This window comes from Megascapheus bottae, chromosome 15 (assembly GCF_031878675.1).
Source record: "Megascapheus bottae isolate mThoBot1 chromosome 15, mThoBot2.hap1, whole genome shotgun sequence".
Classification (NCBI taxonomy): Eukaryota; Metazoa; Chordata; class Mammalia; order Rodentia; family Geomyidae; genus Megascapheus; species Megascapheus bottae.
In genome coordinates this window covers 42,969,073-42,987,760 of record NC_143523.1, presented here as the reverse complement: position 1 = coordinate 42,987,760, position 18,688 = coordinate 42,969,073, and the positions used below count along the sequence as shown (strand labels likewise).

Below are 18,688 nucleotides of genomic sequence, written 5' to 3'. Positions count from 1 at the left end.
AAGCAGTAAAACCAGAAATTGAACCCTTCCCTCCCACTCATCAAATGTGACCTTTCCTTTCAACTCTGACCTTTTCTTTTAACTCTGATCTACAGGAAGAACATACAAGCCACACAAAACCAGCAAAGAATCCCTGTGGACTGAAAAAAACCTGTGAGGATTTTAGGGAAAATGGTTTTATTTTGGTTTTTTTAAAGAAAATACACATACCCAAACCACAGCAGGAATTTATAGGTTTCTTTTTTATTGTTTTTAAGAAACTCATTTGTTTTGATGCAACTTCTAAGTGAGAACCACTACATTACAGCTCAAATCACCCACCCCATCCCTACATCCAACCATCTTCCAGGCCCCAAAATGTATTGTTCACTTCTTATCTAAGCCACCTAAGTATGTTGTAAGCTGGTCTGAATTTAACTGACTGTGCTAGATGGAATCATCAGTGCAATTTTGAGATCTCTGAGAATATACAAGACTAGCCTAAGGTAGCCCAGTGAGACTGGAACAGAGGATGATGAGAATCAGGATAAACTGATCACCAGATATGGTCACCCCACAAAGAGGTCCTCCAGAAAGCCAGTTCTTACAGAGTCCAGCAACTCCTGCTTGCTTAAGAGAGAGTTGAGAGGTTGAGGAAAAACATAACAACCACCACCACCACCACCACCACCACCACCACCCCACCCCCAACCTGTTCACATACACACAAATGTGGAGGAGGTGTTTCAGAGGGTATAGGTGCCAGTGAGCCTTGGGAGGCTCTGCACAAGTGGGCCCTTGTGATATGCTGGAGCAAAGACCACCCTAGAGAGGCAGAATAAAACCCGCCAGCAGAAAAAGAGATGTCCTCATTTCTTGAGAAAAAGAGGGAATAAATGCAATCATGGTGTTCAGTATCCATTATGTGGAATGTGAACTATACAACTTGTTTAGGCAGGGAGGGGAGGAGGAAGCTGGGGGAAAGGGAAGGAAAGGATGACATTGTCCAGAAAGAAATGTACTCATTACCTGTACCCCTCTGTACAACGCCTTAATAATAACAGTAAAATAAAAGTTCTAAACAGAAAAAGACGATGTCCTCATTTCACACAGAAACTCAGTGTCTAGAGGCAGCCTACACGGCGCATGCTCCAATTGGCGGCTAGACTAAAAGGACTGGCTATCACCTGAGCACTCTGCCTTCTCCATTTCACCTCCACAAGCATCCTAAAAGGTGAAAAATAATCACTCTCCATTTGCAGATGAGGAAACCGGGGGCCACAGAGATGAAGTGACTTCCTCAAGATCACTCAGCTGGAAAGTGATCGTGGCAAAACTCAAAGCCTGGTTTATGTGAGAGCACTTGCCACCCTACTGCTCAACCAGAGGAAAGAGGTGGAAGAGCCCAGAACACCTCCCAGGACCGGAGGCAGATCTAACGCACCACACACACACTTGCGCTCCGGGCGCGCGCGGACATCCACCAAAAAGGAAACCACGGTGCGCGCGCATCTTCCCTGGGACCCTGGGAAATTAAGCACGGGGACCAGACCTGGACTCCAGGTGACCCCCCACCACAAAGCCTGACCACCACACACACGGATGCGGAGAGTTAACTCTGCACGTACGGTGGGTGCCGCCAACACTAAACCACAGCCTGCCCAGCCGCCGGCCGAGGAGCGGCGGGCTCCGCTGGCACACCGAACGGCCCGCCAGGTGCGCGGTGCAGGTGCGCCATCGACTCTCGGGCTGGAATCCGCGCGCACCTGAAGTCGCCAGAACGTCCGGATTCCCAGGCAGCCGGGCGAGGAGCGCGCGCCCGCTCTCCGCGCCCTGCCCGCGGCGGCTACACGAGGACCCGACCCGGGGCCTGGCATCCGGGCACTCGAGGGAGCTTTACCCCCGCCCCCTCCCACGGGGACCCCTCCCCCACCCCGCCCCCACCCGCGGGCCCAGCCGAGGGCACTCACCCAGAACACAGTGGAGTAGATGATGAGTGAGAACTTGAGCCACAGATAAGAGAAGTGCGCGCAGTAGCGCACCTGTTCCGAGTCCCCGCCGGGCATCCTGGCGGCTGCCGGCGCGGGGGTTCTCGACTGGGTCCGGCCGCCGCAGCCGCTCCAGGCCCCACCTGCGGCTGCTGGGCGGCGCGCCCGGCCACCAGCGCTCCCTCGCCGACTGACACCGGCGCGCCGCAATCACCGCCCCGGCCCGGGAGCCGGCGCGGTCTGGGTGACCAATGGGAGAGAGGCGGCGGCCCGGCCCCCGGGAGGGGCGGGGCGGGGGCGGGGCCAAGGCTGGAGACCCCGGCGGAGATTCCCGGAGCCGAGCGGGGAGATTTGTAAGTGAGTTCGCCTGAGGCCCTGAAATCAAGGCTCAGAGGGAGAGCGGAGAGGGGCCTGGGAGCGTGAGGGACTGGAGGGGACTCGAGAGTACCGGGAAAGCAGGCTTTCGGGTAAAGCAGCACCAATCATCATCATAATAATAAACAATAATAACAGAGGAAAGCTTTTTATTGTTGTCAAGAAGGAAGAGTATGGCGATAAGAATGGAATTAACATCAGAAGATATTAAAAGTGTAAATGAGTGTGCAAGAAGTGAAGAAGGAAGTGGAGCTGCCCAACCTCCCGGGAGCGGAGTGCTGGGTGCAGGGCAGGTGAGCTGTCCAGGGTGGGGCTCACACCCCCCTCCCGCCGCCGCTGGCTCCTCCCGGAAGGAGACGGCTTGGTCCTTTTCCCTGGTGGTTGTGGAGATCCCTTGCTTGGCACCGGGCGATATCCAGCTGCGCCCTCAGAGCTTCTTCCTCCCGGGCAGCACACGCCCATGCCCATGCTCTCATGCTCATGCTCAAGCCAGACATTCTCAACCTGGTTCTGGCTGGCCTTCTTCCGGCCGGGCTTTTTCTCGGTCTGGGACCACAGGTGGCGGTGAGTCTGTCTTCCGTTCTGAATGGTCCCCAGCTTTACCCGGCTTGTTTTTTCCTCTCTCAGGCCGGCGTTTGGAAACCAGGAATCTGTGTTGATGGCATACAGTCATTAAATGCCTGGCCTAGAAGTGGTGAGCTCCGGGTAGGGCCCCTGGTGGTGGTTCTCTGTATGGCATCCTTACCATAGGTTGCAGGCCCAGACTTTCTGGCTCACAGAGACAGGCAGAGTGGTGACCAGGCTGGACCAAGCCCCGAAGCTCTACAACAACCCTTCCTCCCAAGAAAAGTAAGACAAGGGTTGCGAAGGAGGCACTGCCCTACCTAGAAAAAGGCAAAAAGGAAGCCAATTTCACGGTAGAAAGGGAACAAGCCCTGTCAAGGTGTTTGCTGGGAAAAGAGAAAGGGAACTAGGAACTAGTGCAAGTTAATTTCACAGGAATAACTGAGAGTCAGAAAAACATCTTACCACTGTTCCAAGTTCTCTTTTGTGTCCTTGAGGAGGAACAGGGACTTTGGCAACCCCCTGAGGGCTAGAGCCTCTCCTACCTCTGCAGTCTTACCCACTGTCCCCCCATCTTTGAGGTTATGGATTCTGATCCTTTCCCTAAAAGCTTAAATGTCCATCTCCTAAAGGGCTGGTTTATCCCCCCTTGCCATCCCAGAAGCTGCCCTTCAAGTGTCCTCCCCCTACCTAGCTACCCCACACTCCTCCCCCATCTCAACCTTCCTTCCTGTTTCACTTTTCCTCATCTTTCAAATATCCTGTGACACTCCAGTTTCTGAGCCAGCCCTCTTACATGGCTCTCTCAGTAAAATGTCCTGAGGGCTGAGAGTGAAGTGTCCGGGAAGAGAGATCTGGAACTCTTTGGTGCCAATGTGGGGCTCTTTCTTGCATCTCTCTACCCACAATCTACAGCCCCAAGTTCTAGCCCCAGCCATACTAGACCACACAGAGACCTCTGAAGTAGCAATCCAGCTTCCATGTTTCCCTTCTTCACTCTGTGGTTCTGGGCTGGGGAGTTCAAAGGCCCAGTGCTAACCCTGTTACCTTTTGTGAGACTGTTCCTAAGGATGGCATGCATAGCATGACTTGCAGATATAAATGTTACCCTGGCCACCAGTCACAGTTACCCAGTGAACTTTAACATCCCAGTATCTAAGCCCCAATTCCAGCAAGTTGAACCCACACTAACAGGCACCTGAGAATCAGCATTCATTTTAATCTCCCTAGGCTATTTGTGAAGTTCAGCCAGGATTAAGCATCATAGGTATGCAGAAGGAGTTGGCCCACATTTTATCAGTGAGCCACACCCCAGAGGTCACATAACTCAGGTTCCCACTGATGTGCTAGAAAATGCTTAAAAGTTATCTGGATAGCCAGATACCAGTGGCTAACGCCTAGCTACTCAAGAGGCTGATATCTCAGGATCATGGTTTGAAGCCAACTAGGGCAGAAAAGTCCCAGTGAGACTCTTATCTCCAATTATCCACTGAAAAACCGGAAATGACACTGTGGCTCGAAGTGGTAGAGTGCTAGCCTTTGGCAAAAGAGCATATATTTGTTTTTTTTAAATCCTAGAAGCAACTTCTTTTTACTTGGTAGACTGAGTAGGTGAGCACCACGGCTGTAATTCCAGCTACTGAGGACACGGAGACAGAGGGCATAGTTTAAAGCCAGACCAAGCAAAATTTATATGAAACAGAGATCTCAAAACCCTTTGAGGTAGGGATCTTGCGCCAAGTGCAGCAGTGCCCATGTATGGTCCCGGTTAGTTAAAAGGCCAACAGGCAAGAGGAGCAGCCCAAGGCCAGTCTTCGAAAAGTTAGCAAAAACTACTGAATTGGGCCAAGAGCGTGGTCTAGTGGTAGAGTGCTCACCTAGCACGCACAAAGCCCTGGGTTCAATTCCCCAGAAGCACACACACAGAAAAAGTCCGAAGTGGTGCTGTGGATCAAATGGCAGAGTGCTAGCTTTGAGCAGAAAGTGTCCAAGGGCAGTGCCCAGGCACTGAGTTCAAGCCCGAGGACTGCCCCCCCCCCAAAAAAAAAACTCTACTGAAAAACAAGCTGTCAGGGGGCTGAGATTTTGGCCTAGTGGTAGAGTGCTTGCCTAGCATGCACGAAGACCCAGGTTCAATTTCTCAGTACCACAAATGTAGAAAAAAAGCTGGAAGTGGTGCTGTGGCTCAAGTGGTAGAGCTCTAGCCTTGAGAAAGTCCAAGGACAGTGCTCAGGCCCTGAGTTCAAACCCCACAACTGGCAAAAAAAAAAAAAAAGCAAGCTGTCGGGGAATGGGGCTCCAGTGAAGCCTTGAGTTCAATCCTCAGCACCCCCCCCACACACACATACACAGATTGTACTCTGAGTTAAATCCTTGACAGAGACCACTCTCCCACTGATACAACCATCAGACTATTTGAATTCTACCTTTAGAATATTCTGTTTTCCCTGAACAAATGTATCCTGCAAAGTGGTAGAGCTCTGCAAGATCAGAGAGATAGGCCTACACTAACTTCATAAAGAAGTTCTGGACACTGGTTTGGTGGTCACTTGTTCTTAGGGTTTGTTCCATGGATGCTGAGATCTGTGACCATGTTAACTTGGCAGAGATGTTTGGGGAAGTGAACTGTTGCCTTTAAAGACCACTACGGTTGATGGGAAAGAACCTGAGACTCATGCATGGTTAATTTTGCATCCATGCAGCTGCAGCTGGGCTTTCCTCTGTGTGCCTGTGTTTCCCCACCTGTGAAACAATGAGGTGAGCCATTTCTCTTCCAGCTCTGATGAGCTTCACCAGAATCCTCAGTCAAGGGATCAGTTCATTGACAAATGTATAGTGAGCTTCCTCTCAGAGTCAAGTCCTGCCTGGCTGTGATAGGGACAAGGGAAGACAAGCTGCCAACCTGTTCTGGCAGGAGACATGAAATGCAGGAAAGCATACAACAAGTGGGCTGCGTGGCAGGAGGACTGGGCAGAAGGCCTAGGCAGCCATCCCAGTGCTAAAAACTTGGGCTTAGGCCAGGGTCCCAGCACTGGAAGCAGGGACAAGCACTTGGAGGGCTATGGATTAGAGGTAGAACAGGGTTAATTGATGACCTAGATGTGGAATGGGGACCCCGAGGGGTTTGTTTTTCTCTTTTTGTTTTCTTTGAGTAACTACATGTTAACTGTCACTCACAAACATGAGAAAGATCAGGAAGAGGGCACTGGTGACTCACGCCTGTAATCTTCGTTACTCAGGAGGCTGAGATCTGAGGATCAAGGTTCAAACACAGCCTGGAGAGGAAAGCCCAGGATTTCTTTTCTCCAATTAACCACTAGAAAGCTGGAAGTGGAGCTGTGGCTCAAATGGTAAAGCTCTGCCTTGAGCAAAAATGCTCAGGGACAGTGTCCAGGCCCTGAGTTTAAGCCCTATTACTGACAGACTAAATAAATAAATAAATAGAAGAGGCCAGATTAAGTGAATTTTAACTCATCCTACATCCTCGACTCTTCCTGATGTTTTTTGTTTGGTTTTTTTGTTTGTTTTTCTGTGCTGGTCCTGGGGTTTGAGACACTGGGTGCTGTCTTTGAGCTTTTGTGCTCAAGGCTAGCAAACTACCACCTGAGCCACAGCTCCACTTCAAGTTTCTTGGCAGTTAATGGAGATAAAAGTCTCACAGACTTTCCTGTGGAGGCTGGCTTCAAACTGTAATTCTTAGATCTTAGCCTCCTGAGTAGCCAGAATTATAGGCATGAGCCACCAGTGCCTAGCTAACTTGGCCGCTTAAAAATGTTTTTATTTGAGCCAGGCGTGGTGGCTCACACCTGTAAATCCTAGCTACTCAGGAGGCTGAGATCTAAGGACTGAGGTTCAAAGACAGCCCAGGCACCAAAATCCATGAGACTCTTATCTCTAATTAACCACCAGAAAACAGGAAGCAGTGTTGTGGCTCAAAGTGCTACAGCACTAGCCTTTAGCTGAAGAACTCAGGGACAACACCCTAGCCCTGACTTTAAGTCCCATGACTGGCAGGGGGGTGTGGGGGTTGGAGGGAGGGAGGGAGGGAGGGAGGGAGGGAGGGAGGGAGAGAGAGAGAGAGAGAGAGAGAGAGAGAGAGAGAGAGAGAGAGAGAGAGAGAGAGAGAGAGAGAGAAAGGGAGAGAGAGGGCAGCCAGGGATGCCAGGAAATAATGGAAGGATGCTTGCAGAAGGGGAGGGAGAGAGAAAGTTAGGAAGAGAGACAGAGACAGACAGTGTTGGAACTAGTGTGTGGAACTCTCCCTCCCACAGCAGTCTAAGAAATCAGGAGTCAGGGAGGGAGAGAACAAGCCATTGGCTTTGCAAGATGAGGCTCACTCTGGACCTTCACAAGCGTTAAGGGCCTTTAGCTTTCCTCCAAGCTTTGCATGCTTTCTGAAGGAAACTTCTTTCTTCTGGCTCAGATTCTAAGTCACTTCTTAGAATGGTCTTTGTTAGCCTTATTTTCAGTCTTATAGCCCAAGCTGGATTTAGATTAGTGATCTTCCTGCCTCAGCCTCCTAAATGCTAGGCTTACAATCATGCACCTCCTTACCCGATCTAAAATGTTTTTATGAAGAAAAACAGTCTGTGCTCATTTTCCTGTCCTTGATGATAAGTGAGATTGAGTCTTTTTTTTAATGCTAGTCCTGGGGCTGGTCCTGAGCCACAGGTGGAGTTTACTTGGAGATAAGTCTCACAGACTTTCCTGCCTGGGCTGGCTTCAAACCTTGATCCTCAAGTCTCAGCCTTCTGAGCAACTAGAATTATAGGTGTGAGCCATGGGCACCTGGCTTCTGAGTCTATTTTAGTATGTTCTAGTTCTGAAATCTTCCAGTGTTTATTCTGGCCTGGTAGGGGAAAGCATATGCTACGACTTCTCCTAAAACCATTAATGCCATCATAGGGGCCTCTGCCTCATGACCTCATCCAATCCTAATTGCTCCCAAATACTATTACCATCTGGCTGGAGATTAAGTTTCCAGTTCATAAATCCTGGGGGACAAACATTTAAATAGGATCCCATACCAAGAATAGGAGACTGGAGTATCCGGAAGTAGAATCTGAGCTTGCTCCTGAAGCTACAGAGAAATGGAAGACATACATGGACCTGCTGGTCTGGACCAGGAAAAGTAACAAGCCACAGTGTTTCGCCACATGTTGGGTACTGTGGGGACCCCTCCCCCAGCCCCAAGCAGGCTTCAGGTGGACTTTACCCCATGTATTAAAGCCCTAACCACTTCCAGATTTCCTCAGCCAGTGTCCCCTTGCCTACTGGCTTGTTGGAACCATGAGGTGGGAGGGACCAGCTTACCAACAGATGCCAGAGTAGGGCCTGCTGGGATGCTGGGCTTATAATGATGATCATTAATCATGGATGCTATCTGACCATGGTGCTTTGAGTCAGGCCAGCTGACTACAGATAGAGTTGTTCTTCATCAGATTTCTATCAGAAGTCTGGTGGCCTCAGTGAGAAGCCCAGGGAGTCCTCTAGAGGCCAGTCCTCTGCTCCTATACCAGGAGGCTCCTTTCTCCTATGTCCTCTATTTCCACCCATCATTCAGCTTCTGCTTTCCTCAATCAGTGTCTGCCCACCCTGCTGCCTCCCACACCCCAGCTCCCCTCCTGCTAAAAAGGTCCTCAGTCAGCAAAATGCCATTGGCTGTCACCAACACTCTGTGTTTTACTCAGGACACTCAGGCTCTGAGTGTGTGCATACATGCCCACAGCCCTTGATAATCCCTGCTCTTTCCAAACACCTCTGCAACAGCAAATGGCTTGGACAGTTCACAGTGATGACAACAAGCCCTGTGTAGAAGTCCTGGGGGCTGAAGGCTAGGTGGGGAGGGGCTCACTGTGAGCATGCAATTAGCCTGTTATATGGAAGACCGTTACAGTGAATCTAAATGCCATGGAGGGACCTGCAATTAAAGTTAGCTAGAAGCGGTGCTGGTGGCTCATGCCTATAATCCTAGCTACTTGTGCAACTGAGATCTGAAGATCAAGCTATAAAGCCAGCTCTGGCAAGAAAATTCATGAAACTCCTATCTCGAATTAACCTTGAGCAGACAGACAAAGCTCAAGGACAGGGCCCAGGCCCTGAATTCAAGTCCCAGAACTGGCACAAATAAAACACAACAAAAGACAGACAGAGAGAGAAAGAGAGGGGGGGGGAGCTCTGGGCGCTGGTGGCTCAAGCTTGTAATCCTAGCTACCCAGGAAGCTGAGATCTGAGGATCGAGGTTCAGAGCCAGCCCAGGCACTAAAGTCTGAGAAACTCTTATCTCCAATTAGCCACCAGGAAACCAGAAGTGGCTCTGTGGCTCAAGTGATAAAACGATAGCTTTGAGCTGAAGAGCTCGGGGACAATGCCCAGGCCCAGAGTTTAAGCCCTACAACTGACCAAAAAAAGAAGAAAAGAAAAAAGAAAAGAGAGAGAGAGAGAGAGAGAGAAAGGAAGCAAGGGAGGGAGGAGGGAAGGACAAGTCCTTTTCCCCTATGTGTTTATTTTATCCTGTTTGTTTTGTTGAGACAGGGTCTCCCTTTATCTTCCAGGCTTTCCTTGAACTCAAAATCTTCCTGGTTTCGCTTCTGAAGTGTCTATTTATTTGAGTCTCAGCTTTACTTTTAGCTTTTTTTTTTTTTTTTGGTTAACTAGAGATAAAAGTCTCATGGGGTTTCCTGGCTATGTTGGCTTTGAACCATGATTCTCACATCTCAGCCTCCTGAATAGCTGAGAATTACAAGTGTGAACCACCGAATTCAGCTAATAACTCTTTGAGCTTCGCTTATTTCACTCAATATGACAGTGTCCAATTAAATTAGACTTATTATTCTGATACAATATTAAATTTAAAAAACCCTAAAGAGTGAAGAGCAGATTCAGCAGAAAGACTAAAGATCTTCACTTGGAATTTTACCTCTACCTGCTTATTATAGAAATAGAATTTTAGACATTTGATTTAGTCATTAAATCTGAGTTTCTTCATTTTGAAAGCCCATGAAGGAAGGGGATGAGGACAGGCCCCAGACTGGGGAGATAGACCTGACAGCACTTCCCATTGCCTCCCCAGTGCTATCAGGAACTCAGTATGCATGCAACTGCTCCTCCTCCTCCTCCTTTTCTCCCTCCTCCTCCTCTTCCCCCTAATCCTCCTCTTCCTCCTTCTCCTACTCTTCCTCCTCCTCCTTCTCCTCCTCCTCTCGCTGCCTGACTAATTGCAGTTTGGATTTCTTAGAGGTCTTTCCTTCCCATAAAATACATTCATTTGTGGCATTTTCCATAGTTTTAAGGTCTTGCTGCTTTGAAATTTCAAGTAAAAAAAGGTACATATGTACATACATACATACATATAATATATAGTATTAAGAACATGAGCTTTATACCTGAAGAAAAATACATTGTTTTAAGCATTTCACCCCATGAACAGTTTAACTGCAAAAATAAGAATTTAGAGCAAAATTTAATGCTTCTCGAATACAACATACCTCTTGTAATACACACACACACACACACACACAGCAGGGAGACATTTGGAAAAGCAGTGTACAGTAAGTGTAACAACATAGTGACCCATGGATTGGCATTCCAGGAAAGCTGTGCCAGATTACTGAGAATTGCCCCCAATTAAAAATCATCTCAGACCAGACATAGAGCCATGATTAAACTTGACTGCAAAATGCCACCACTTGTATTCCTTAAAACATTCTGCAGCCTGCCTCCCATTACAGGCTTCCTGCTTCCATGGACCTCAGGTTTGGGGTGGGGCGCACAGGTATAGCAAAGTTCTTGGAACCAAGGGCCTATATCACAAGACAAGAGCCCATGGTCCTTGGTAAATAGAAGGGGAATCAGAGAGGAAGGATGACAAGCAGGCATGGAGAAAAGTTGGTGGGCTAAGTCCAGGCTGTCGCGTGGACAGCAGTAGGAGATAGTGTGCTGACAGTGAAGGAGACAAACGTTGATGGCGATGCCCGGCTTTCAGGCTTTGGTAACTGGATGGATGTGGTCTGTTTCCTGATATTCCAAACACAGAAGAAATGGGGGATATGCCTTGGAAGACCAGCTGACTAGAGACGACATATACTTAGTACAAAGCAGTTTAACTTCATAAATAGCCCCGGCCACCATGGTCACCTGATGGAGTCTCTTTGAAGTCCTCTGGTTGCAAGTATTCAAGCGATGAGGCCGCCCTCTGGTGTCATCATTTGTGCACTACAAGTATGCCAGCTACAGACCAGGCACCTCCGCAGAGATAGAGGAGCCTGAGAGGAGCAAGAATGGAAGGAAGTACAGTGTTCTCTCCCTATGAGAAACACATGATTTCCTTTAATGTTTGGGCCTGGATCACCCGGGACAGCCACAAGCTTGGTGTAACTGTGACCAAGGATCTCCCTTGGATGAGCCATTGTCTCTGTAAAATGCTCACACACATATCAGCTAAAGCCCCAAAGAAAAAGGGTGCAAGATAGTGAGCCAGAGTTCCGATGTGAAGTGTGCTAGTGCTTGTCTGTCTGGGCTGAAGCCAGTGTCTTTTTCTAGATTTTAGTATCTTTAACAGCCTGAGAGCTTCTAGAAACTATCTTTATGGATGACTACAAAACTGACTTCTCTGCCCCCCCAAACCACATACACACAGGAGATGAGGGCAGATCTGAGGTTTTCCAAAAAGACTTGAAGTTGTTAGTAAGGGACAGAAAACAAGTGCTTTGAGAGGGTGCCAGGAGGAGGTGAGGGTCTGTCAAGGCTTAAGAGGATTTATGAATGGATGGATGAGAATATTTGTGAATGACACCCCACCCGTGGTGCATTCAGGAGAAGCTCTAGTCACAGAGAAGCTATGGGATGAGAAGATAAGGTGTGTGACCATTAGTTCCCCCAGTGAAATCCCCTTGCACAACCAATTTAATGTTACTAAGTATATATTCCCATCTGGGAAATAGAGGTATCATAGATTAGCAACAACAAGTACTGCTTGAATCCTGTGGAGCAGGTACTATCCTAAGCATCTTGTCATTATTAACTAAGCCAATCCTCTTTACAATCCTGTAATGTAGCACAAATACTCCCATTTTACAGACAAGGAAAAAAGAAACACAAAGAAGTCCAGGAGGTCGGGAGTGCAGCCTAGTGGTAGGCTGCTTGCCTACCGTGTACAAAGCCCTGGATTTGAGCCCTCGGTACCACATACACAGAAAAAGCCAGAAGTAGTACTATGGTTCAGGTGGTAGAGCTCTAGCCTTGAGAAAGCTCAGGCCCTGAGTTCAAGCCCCAGGACTGACCAAAAGAAAAAAAAAGAAAGTCTACATAAGGAGTTCTCTTCCTTTCTGTGCCTTTCCTGGGATGACATTGGAGCTGTTATTTTAATTCTTAAGAAAACCAAAAAAATTCTCAAGCTCCCTAATAGCTTTTGATACCATCAAGCTATTTTTCATAGAATCCCCAACTTCCAGAATGCCAGTGATATGAGACTCCTAAATAAGACCCTATTTGTTGACATCATTGTTACTTCCCCTGTCCAAAAAGAAGTATTCCTTGTGCCCCACACAGGTTGTTCCAGTGGGTTTATTCATTTATATCATTGCACATTCACCACAGCCAGTCACCGTGGAGAACAAATGAAATAATCAAAACAGATTTAAATCCTGGCCTTGTGCATTTCTTAGTATGGCAGAAAAACTATGCCTTCGATAGGTGTTAACAGAAAGGAAAGCATAGAAATGCTCCTGGAATTGAAAAAAAAATCATTTACCTCAGTAAGTACTGGGAACTTCCTGGAGGTGGCTGATTGTGTCGGATAAGATGCTGTAATAAGCAGACCTCAAAAGTTGTGTTTATTTGGCAAATAGCCCTTTATCTTACTTTGCCCAAACTCTGCCACACAACAGGGCTTCCCTCTGTGGATTCAAGATTGTAGCATCTATTGTCACCCTTGCCTATCCCCTCAGGGAGGGAAGATCAGATAGATAAATGAGGACATTAGTTTTCTCTTTAAAGATAAGACCTTGGAGTTGTATCATTCCTGCCCACATACCATTGGTCAAGTCTTTATCATATGACCGTATCTAGCTTGTTAGGTAGTCAGTCCTGGAAGCATGGTCAGTCAGGAGACAGGTAACATTCAGAAAGGTTGCCGTTTTTTTTCTTTTTTACCAGTCCTGCAGCTTGAACTCAGAGCCTGGGCACTGTCCTTGGCCTTTCTCAAGGCTAGAGCTCTACCACTTGAGCCACAGCACCACTTTTGGCATTTTCTGTGTATGTGGTACTGAGGAATCAAACCAGGGTCCTTGTGCATGCTAGGTAAGCACTCTACCACCAGGCCAAACTCCTGGCTATTCTCCTCTTAATCTTGGGAGCCATGGAGCCTCACTGAAGGGCTTTGAGCAGGAAAAGCATGGTTGAAATTATACTATTAAAAGATCACTATATCAATGTTTGTGAAGTAATGCACCTTCTATCTGGTGAATATAATGTAACCCTTCTATTAATTACAATAAAAAATAAATTAAAAAAAAAAGAAAACAAAATCACTGTAATCTCAGCAAGGGCCTGGGAGAGTAGGGCAGGCAGATGGTAAGTTCACAGTCAGTCAGGCTAAAATAATGAGACCCTGCTTCAAAACCAAATAAAAAACATCACTCTGGCCAAGCATAGTAGAGTAACCTCTAATCCCAGCACTCAGGAGACTGAAGCAGTGGTATAAGCTCAGGATCCTCTGGTGGGCTAGATAACAAGATTGTCTCAAAAAAAAAATGCAGCTCTCTGGACTGAGGCTGCAGTGACCTGGTTATGTGCAGAGAGAAGCTGAGAATCATCAAAATGGGACGCCCCTCATGCACTTGCCTGCAGATACGGATGTATACCAGGTACATTTACTACTCCTGTGGCAAAGCCAAGATGAAGGGCTGGCCTCTGAGATCTGGCACTGTAGTTACTGCATGAGGACAGGGGCTGGGGTATTGAACCTTCAATGTCATTTCCACGTTTGCAGTCACATCTGCCATCAGAAGACTGGAGACAGAGCCTTAGTCTATAGGAAAGGAGCTCACTGGTAGAAACCCAACGATGAGGCAACAAAAACACCCCTGTGGCAGTCATGAAAGTCGCAGAGGAAGGAAGGAGCTAGTAGATCAAGGGGTCTTGAGGGAACTATTGTAAAACATTCATGGGGAACTGAATCCAGGACCGGGTGGATAAGAAACCATGGTCCATGAATTCATACTTCATTTTTTTCCCCCTGAAAGTCCTGGAGCTTGAACTCTGGGCCTGAGCACTGTCCGTGGGCTTTCTCAAGGCTACTGCTCTACCACCTGAGGCAAAGCACCACCTGCAGCTTTTTCTGTATGTATGGTACCTCCAGCACTGTGTTCCTTTGTCTGGAGTTCTTCCCATCTGCTTCCTTTCTGCTGTCATTTTAGGAGAACTCAGTTTGAGTAACTAGCCTATCATGTGAGGCTCCATCCGCTACCATTTACAGGAGGGCCAAACTTCCAAGAGGGTCAGGCTCTGCTCCCCACCATGAGGTGCTTAGGCAAAGTGGCTTACAAGTGACCATGAGAGCCACAAAATGATCAAGAAAGCCATCTAACATCACCTTTATAATAACAATTTAAAATCAAAAGAAAAGGAAGAAAGAAGGCCATGTAGTTCACAGGTCGCAGGCAGGGCCACCCTTGAAGAAGTGGCAATTCTAGGACCAGTGGGATGACCTTGGACAGAAAGGGCATTCGAAGTTCTACCTATTGGTCTTCACAACCCTTCTCCAGCATCATCTCTGGGGCAAGAGATGTTCAGATTGCTTTAATATAGAAACTTAGCTTTTGTTTTTCTTGCCTTTCTTTTCTGCCCTCGACGAATGGAATGCAAATATTATTTTCACTTCCTAAGAAGGTCTGAAGATTAAAGTTCCTCATACCCTTGAGGAAAGCAGATTCTTTTTGTGGGAGAGGAGGGGTGAGTTCCTTGTGCTCTGTGTCATCTGAGAGAGAGAGAGAGAGAGAGAGAAAGAGAGAGAGAGAGAGAGAGAGAGAGAGAGAGAGAGAGAGAGAGAGAAAGGGTAGGTTGGAAGAAAGGCTGAGATATTGACAGAAGCAAGACTTCTTTGAAAGAGCAAGGGAGAGAAAAGGCATCAAAAGGCTGTGAGCCTAGCATGCATCAAGATCCAGGTTCTATTCCTTAGTACCACATATATAGAAAAAGCCAGAAGTAGTGCTGTAACTCAAGTAGTAGAGCTCTAGCCTTGAGAAAGCCCATGGACGGTTCTCAAGTCCTGAGCTCAAGCCCCAGGACTGGCAAAAAAAAATGCAGGAGAAAAGACATGGGGACTGGAGAAGCCCCTTTCCCTGCAGGGCCCTGGGAGAGATGGCCAGGACAGCATTTGCAGAAATGATCCTCCAAGACCCGCTACACTGCAACACGAGGACCAGGGCACCTCCTTGGTGGCCAAGAATGGTGCCACCCGGAAGCATTAGCATGGTGAATGCACTGGCAGGTAATAAGGTTGGATTTTCCTCCAAGCTCAGTAGAAGGGAGACTCAGAGTTGAGATGACATTGAACTTAGAGAATAAGGAAACAGAACCTGTGTTTCATCGCTGGAGCTAGAAACCAAGGTTCATGCTGGCTGTATCTCCACTCCTTTCCTGCAGGCCTCCTCTGCCCCTTCTGACTGCCTTCAGTCCCCAACCCCCTCCCCCAGAGGCCTCTGCTGCCCCCTTTGAACCTCAAGGTGTCACCATTGCATAGAAGGCTATGGAAAGTTCTCTCTGTCAGGCTGGGACATGGCTGCCCAGATTGGCTGGAACCTTCTCCAGTGACCCCACTCCCTTAGGGCCCAGGGCTGGGTTGGGCAGCTTGGTCAACTGGCAGGCTGACCCTTTCCCAATCCCTTTTCTTCACTTTGTCGGTCCCCTCTATCCATGACACCCAGGCTGGCTCCAGGCTGGCCCCTGTTACCACCCAGCAGCCCGGTGACATGATGCTTCTCCACTTCCTCCTCTGCCTGCCATAGATGGACAGGTTGTGTGCGAGGCTGCCGTTGAGAAATGTGCCGATGTGTTAAGAGCCTAGGAGCTCTGTGTACACCAGACCCACGGCTGATATAAACACTCAGGCCTCTCTTCTCCAGCTAGATAAACTTCAGGCTTTCAGGGTAAGGCATTGCCCTGGCATGCTGTCAGTGTTTAAGGAAGACGTCGGCTGCATCCCATCTCCTTGGCAGAGAGACTGTCCATCATCTCACTAAATGCCTGGATTCTGAGCTGGGGGCGCCCTGGCAAGGAGCACAAAGCCCACCTCTCCAAGGAACCAGTCTGGGATGATGGTTTTTTTCCTTTTTTTTGTTGTTGTTGTTATTTTGTTTTGTTTTTTTTTCTTTTACTGACAAAAGAGGACTATTTAAGAGCAATAAATCCTCCTTCTGTACCCTGCCCATCTTTCAACAGTGGGGCATTCTTTTACATTAAACTTTAGAGCCTCTGAAAATAGGAGTGATCCCTACTTAACCCCTGACAGGGAAAAGGTTCAACCTACACTCATCACATGTCATTCAGGGACTCACCTAGAATTTACTGATCATCTACTATGTGCCAATGTGTCAGGCATTTTGCTGCCCAGAAATCCCAACATTAGTGCTAGCCCTGTTCATTTAAGGCTTTCATATCTAACGGTGGAGGCATGACTCAGGAGTAGAACAACTGCTGAACGAGACAAAGACCCTGAATTCAAATCCCAGTATTTTTTGGAAGACTTTCATATCTATATCTATGGCTAAATCTATATTTATGAATATATAGTAGAGGGCCCTCATCCCTGAGTCATAATTTTTTTTTTTGCCAGTCTTGAGCTCAGGGCCTGAGCACTGTCCTTGGACTTTCTCAAGGCTAGAGCTCTACCACTTGAGCCTCAGCACCACTTCCGGCTTTTTTCTATGTATGTGGTACCGAGGAATCGAACCCGGGTCTTCATGCATGCTAGGCAAGCACTTTAACCACTAGGCCAAACTCCCGGCTGAGTCATAATTTTAACTGTACTTGTTATTTTTATTCAATCAGTATTTATAGGATATCAATTTTTGCAGGCCTCCGCTAGATACAACAAGATAGTTTGAGTCCTAGTCCCCGGGATATGAGAGGGAGGTGACCTGGATAGGCCTTCTAGGGGAGATGGCCAAGAGGCCAGAGAGAAGTAACAGAAATGGGGAGTCTGTCTCACTTGGAATGGGACCCAGGCAAAATCGGCCCTTCTCTAAGTGCAGAACTTGCAATTTCATGAGCCCAGGAAACAATATAAAACCTAAGGGAAGCCACCACAGAGGCCGCCAGCGTTTTATTACACCCGGTAAGGAATTTAAGAGAAGAAAACAAAGCCAAGTTAACATCTACCAACTGTATTATTACTTCATGAAAAAAAAAAGGACATTTTTCACCCTAAACATAGGGAGGAAAAGCCAGGCAGCAGTGACTCATGTCTGCAACCCTAGCTATTCAGGAGACCAAAATCTGAGGGTCACAGACTGAAGCCAGCCCAGGCAGACAACATCAAGAGAAAGAGGCAGACATGGGGGTGTGGCTCAAGTGGCAGAGCACCAGCCTTGAGTAAAAGAGCAAACAAGAGTAAGACCCTGAGTTCAAGCCCAGGAAATACGTGCCTATATGCTCTCTTTCTCTCTCTCTCTCCTTCTCCCTCTCTCTCTCCCTTCCCACCCCCCAGGGGTGCGCGCGCCTGCGCGCGCGCACACACACACACACACACACACACACACACACACACACACACACACACACACACACACACACACAGCAAGGACATAATCTCAGAATAAAGCATGATCCCCTGGCTGTGGTACCTAGATGGCTTTATGTGCAATCAATGCCAATGTGCCACAGTTGCATTTGTGATCCCCAAAGCAATGACCTAGAAGAGTCTCCAGGGCAAAGACACAGTTCCAGCTTGCAATAGCATCTCTCAGTCAGCCACTGATGGCTTATGCCTGTAATTCTAGCTATTCAATTGGCTGAGATCTGAGGATCACAGTTCGAAACCAGCCTAGTTAAGCACTCAAAATCCAAAGTGGAGCTGTGGTGGTGCGCTAGCTTTGAGTAAAAGAGCTTGGGGACAGTGCCCAGGCCCTGAGTGCAACCCCTACAAGACCACACCCCCACACCTCCAAGAAGCCTCTCAGACACTGAGCAAGGGCACCTAGCCCACAATGCTTTCTGGGCCCCCTTTCCTCTCCACTTGCCCCCCTCATACCTTGCATATGCCCTCATCTTTTTCTGCTCCAGTCTCCCAGAAAGAGAATTCCTTTTCGCTAGGGTTTAGCTATGGGGTTTGCTTGTCTCCCGGAAGTTTCTGCTTGGGAAGCTGGGTTCCCAGTGCAGTGATGTTGGGAGGGGATGAGACCTTTATCGTGAGAGTGATAAAGCCATCGGGAGGGTTGTCTTTAGAAGCCATTAATTAGTTCTTACATGGCTCTAGTAGGCCCTTGAGGAGAGTGGTAATAAAAGAGAAAGACTGGCCCTTTCTCAGTCTCTCTGGATTCCTGTCCAGTAAGTGTTCTGCTCTCACACATACTCCTGCCAACATACATCCACCATGACTCAACAAGATTGAGGACCCCTGCTAGAGTCAGCACCATGCTGTTTGTTCAAAGAAAACAAACTATGGCCGGGAGTTTGGCCTAGTGGTTAAAATGCTTGCCTAGCATGCACGAAGACCCGGGTTCAATTCCTAGGTACCACATACATAGAAAAAAGCCGGAAGTGGTGCTGAGGCTCAAGTGGTA

General features: G+C 47.9%; 1 protein-coding gene across 1 annotated transcript in view; it reads right to left on the bottom strand.

The window, feature by feature from the left end:
• The window catches only part of Tspan15 (tetraspanin 15), a 36,257-nt gene extending 34,088 nt beyond the window's left edge, over nucleotides 1-2,169 (bottom strand). Inside the window, exon 1 of the mRNA XM_090346469.1 lies at nucleotides 1,950-2,169. Within this exon, the coding sequence (XP_090202595.1) occupies nucleotides 1,950-2,045 (96 nt within the window). The 5' untranslated portion in view covers nucleotides 2,046-2,169. The remainder of the gene's footprint in view (nucleotides 1-1,949) is intronic.
• Between the last annotated feature and the right edge of the window lie 16,519 nt (nucleotides 2,170-18,688).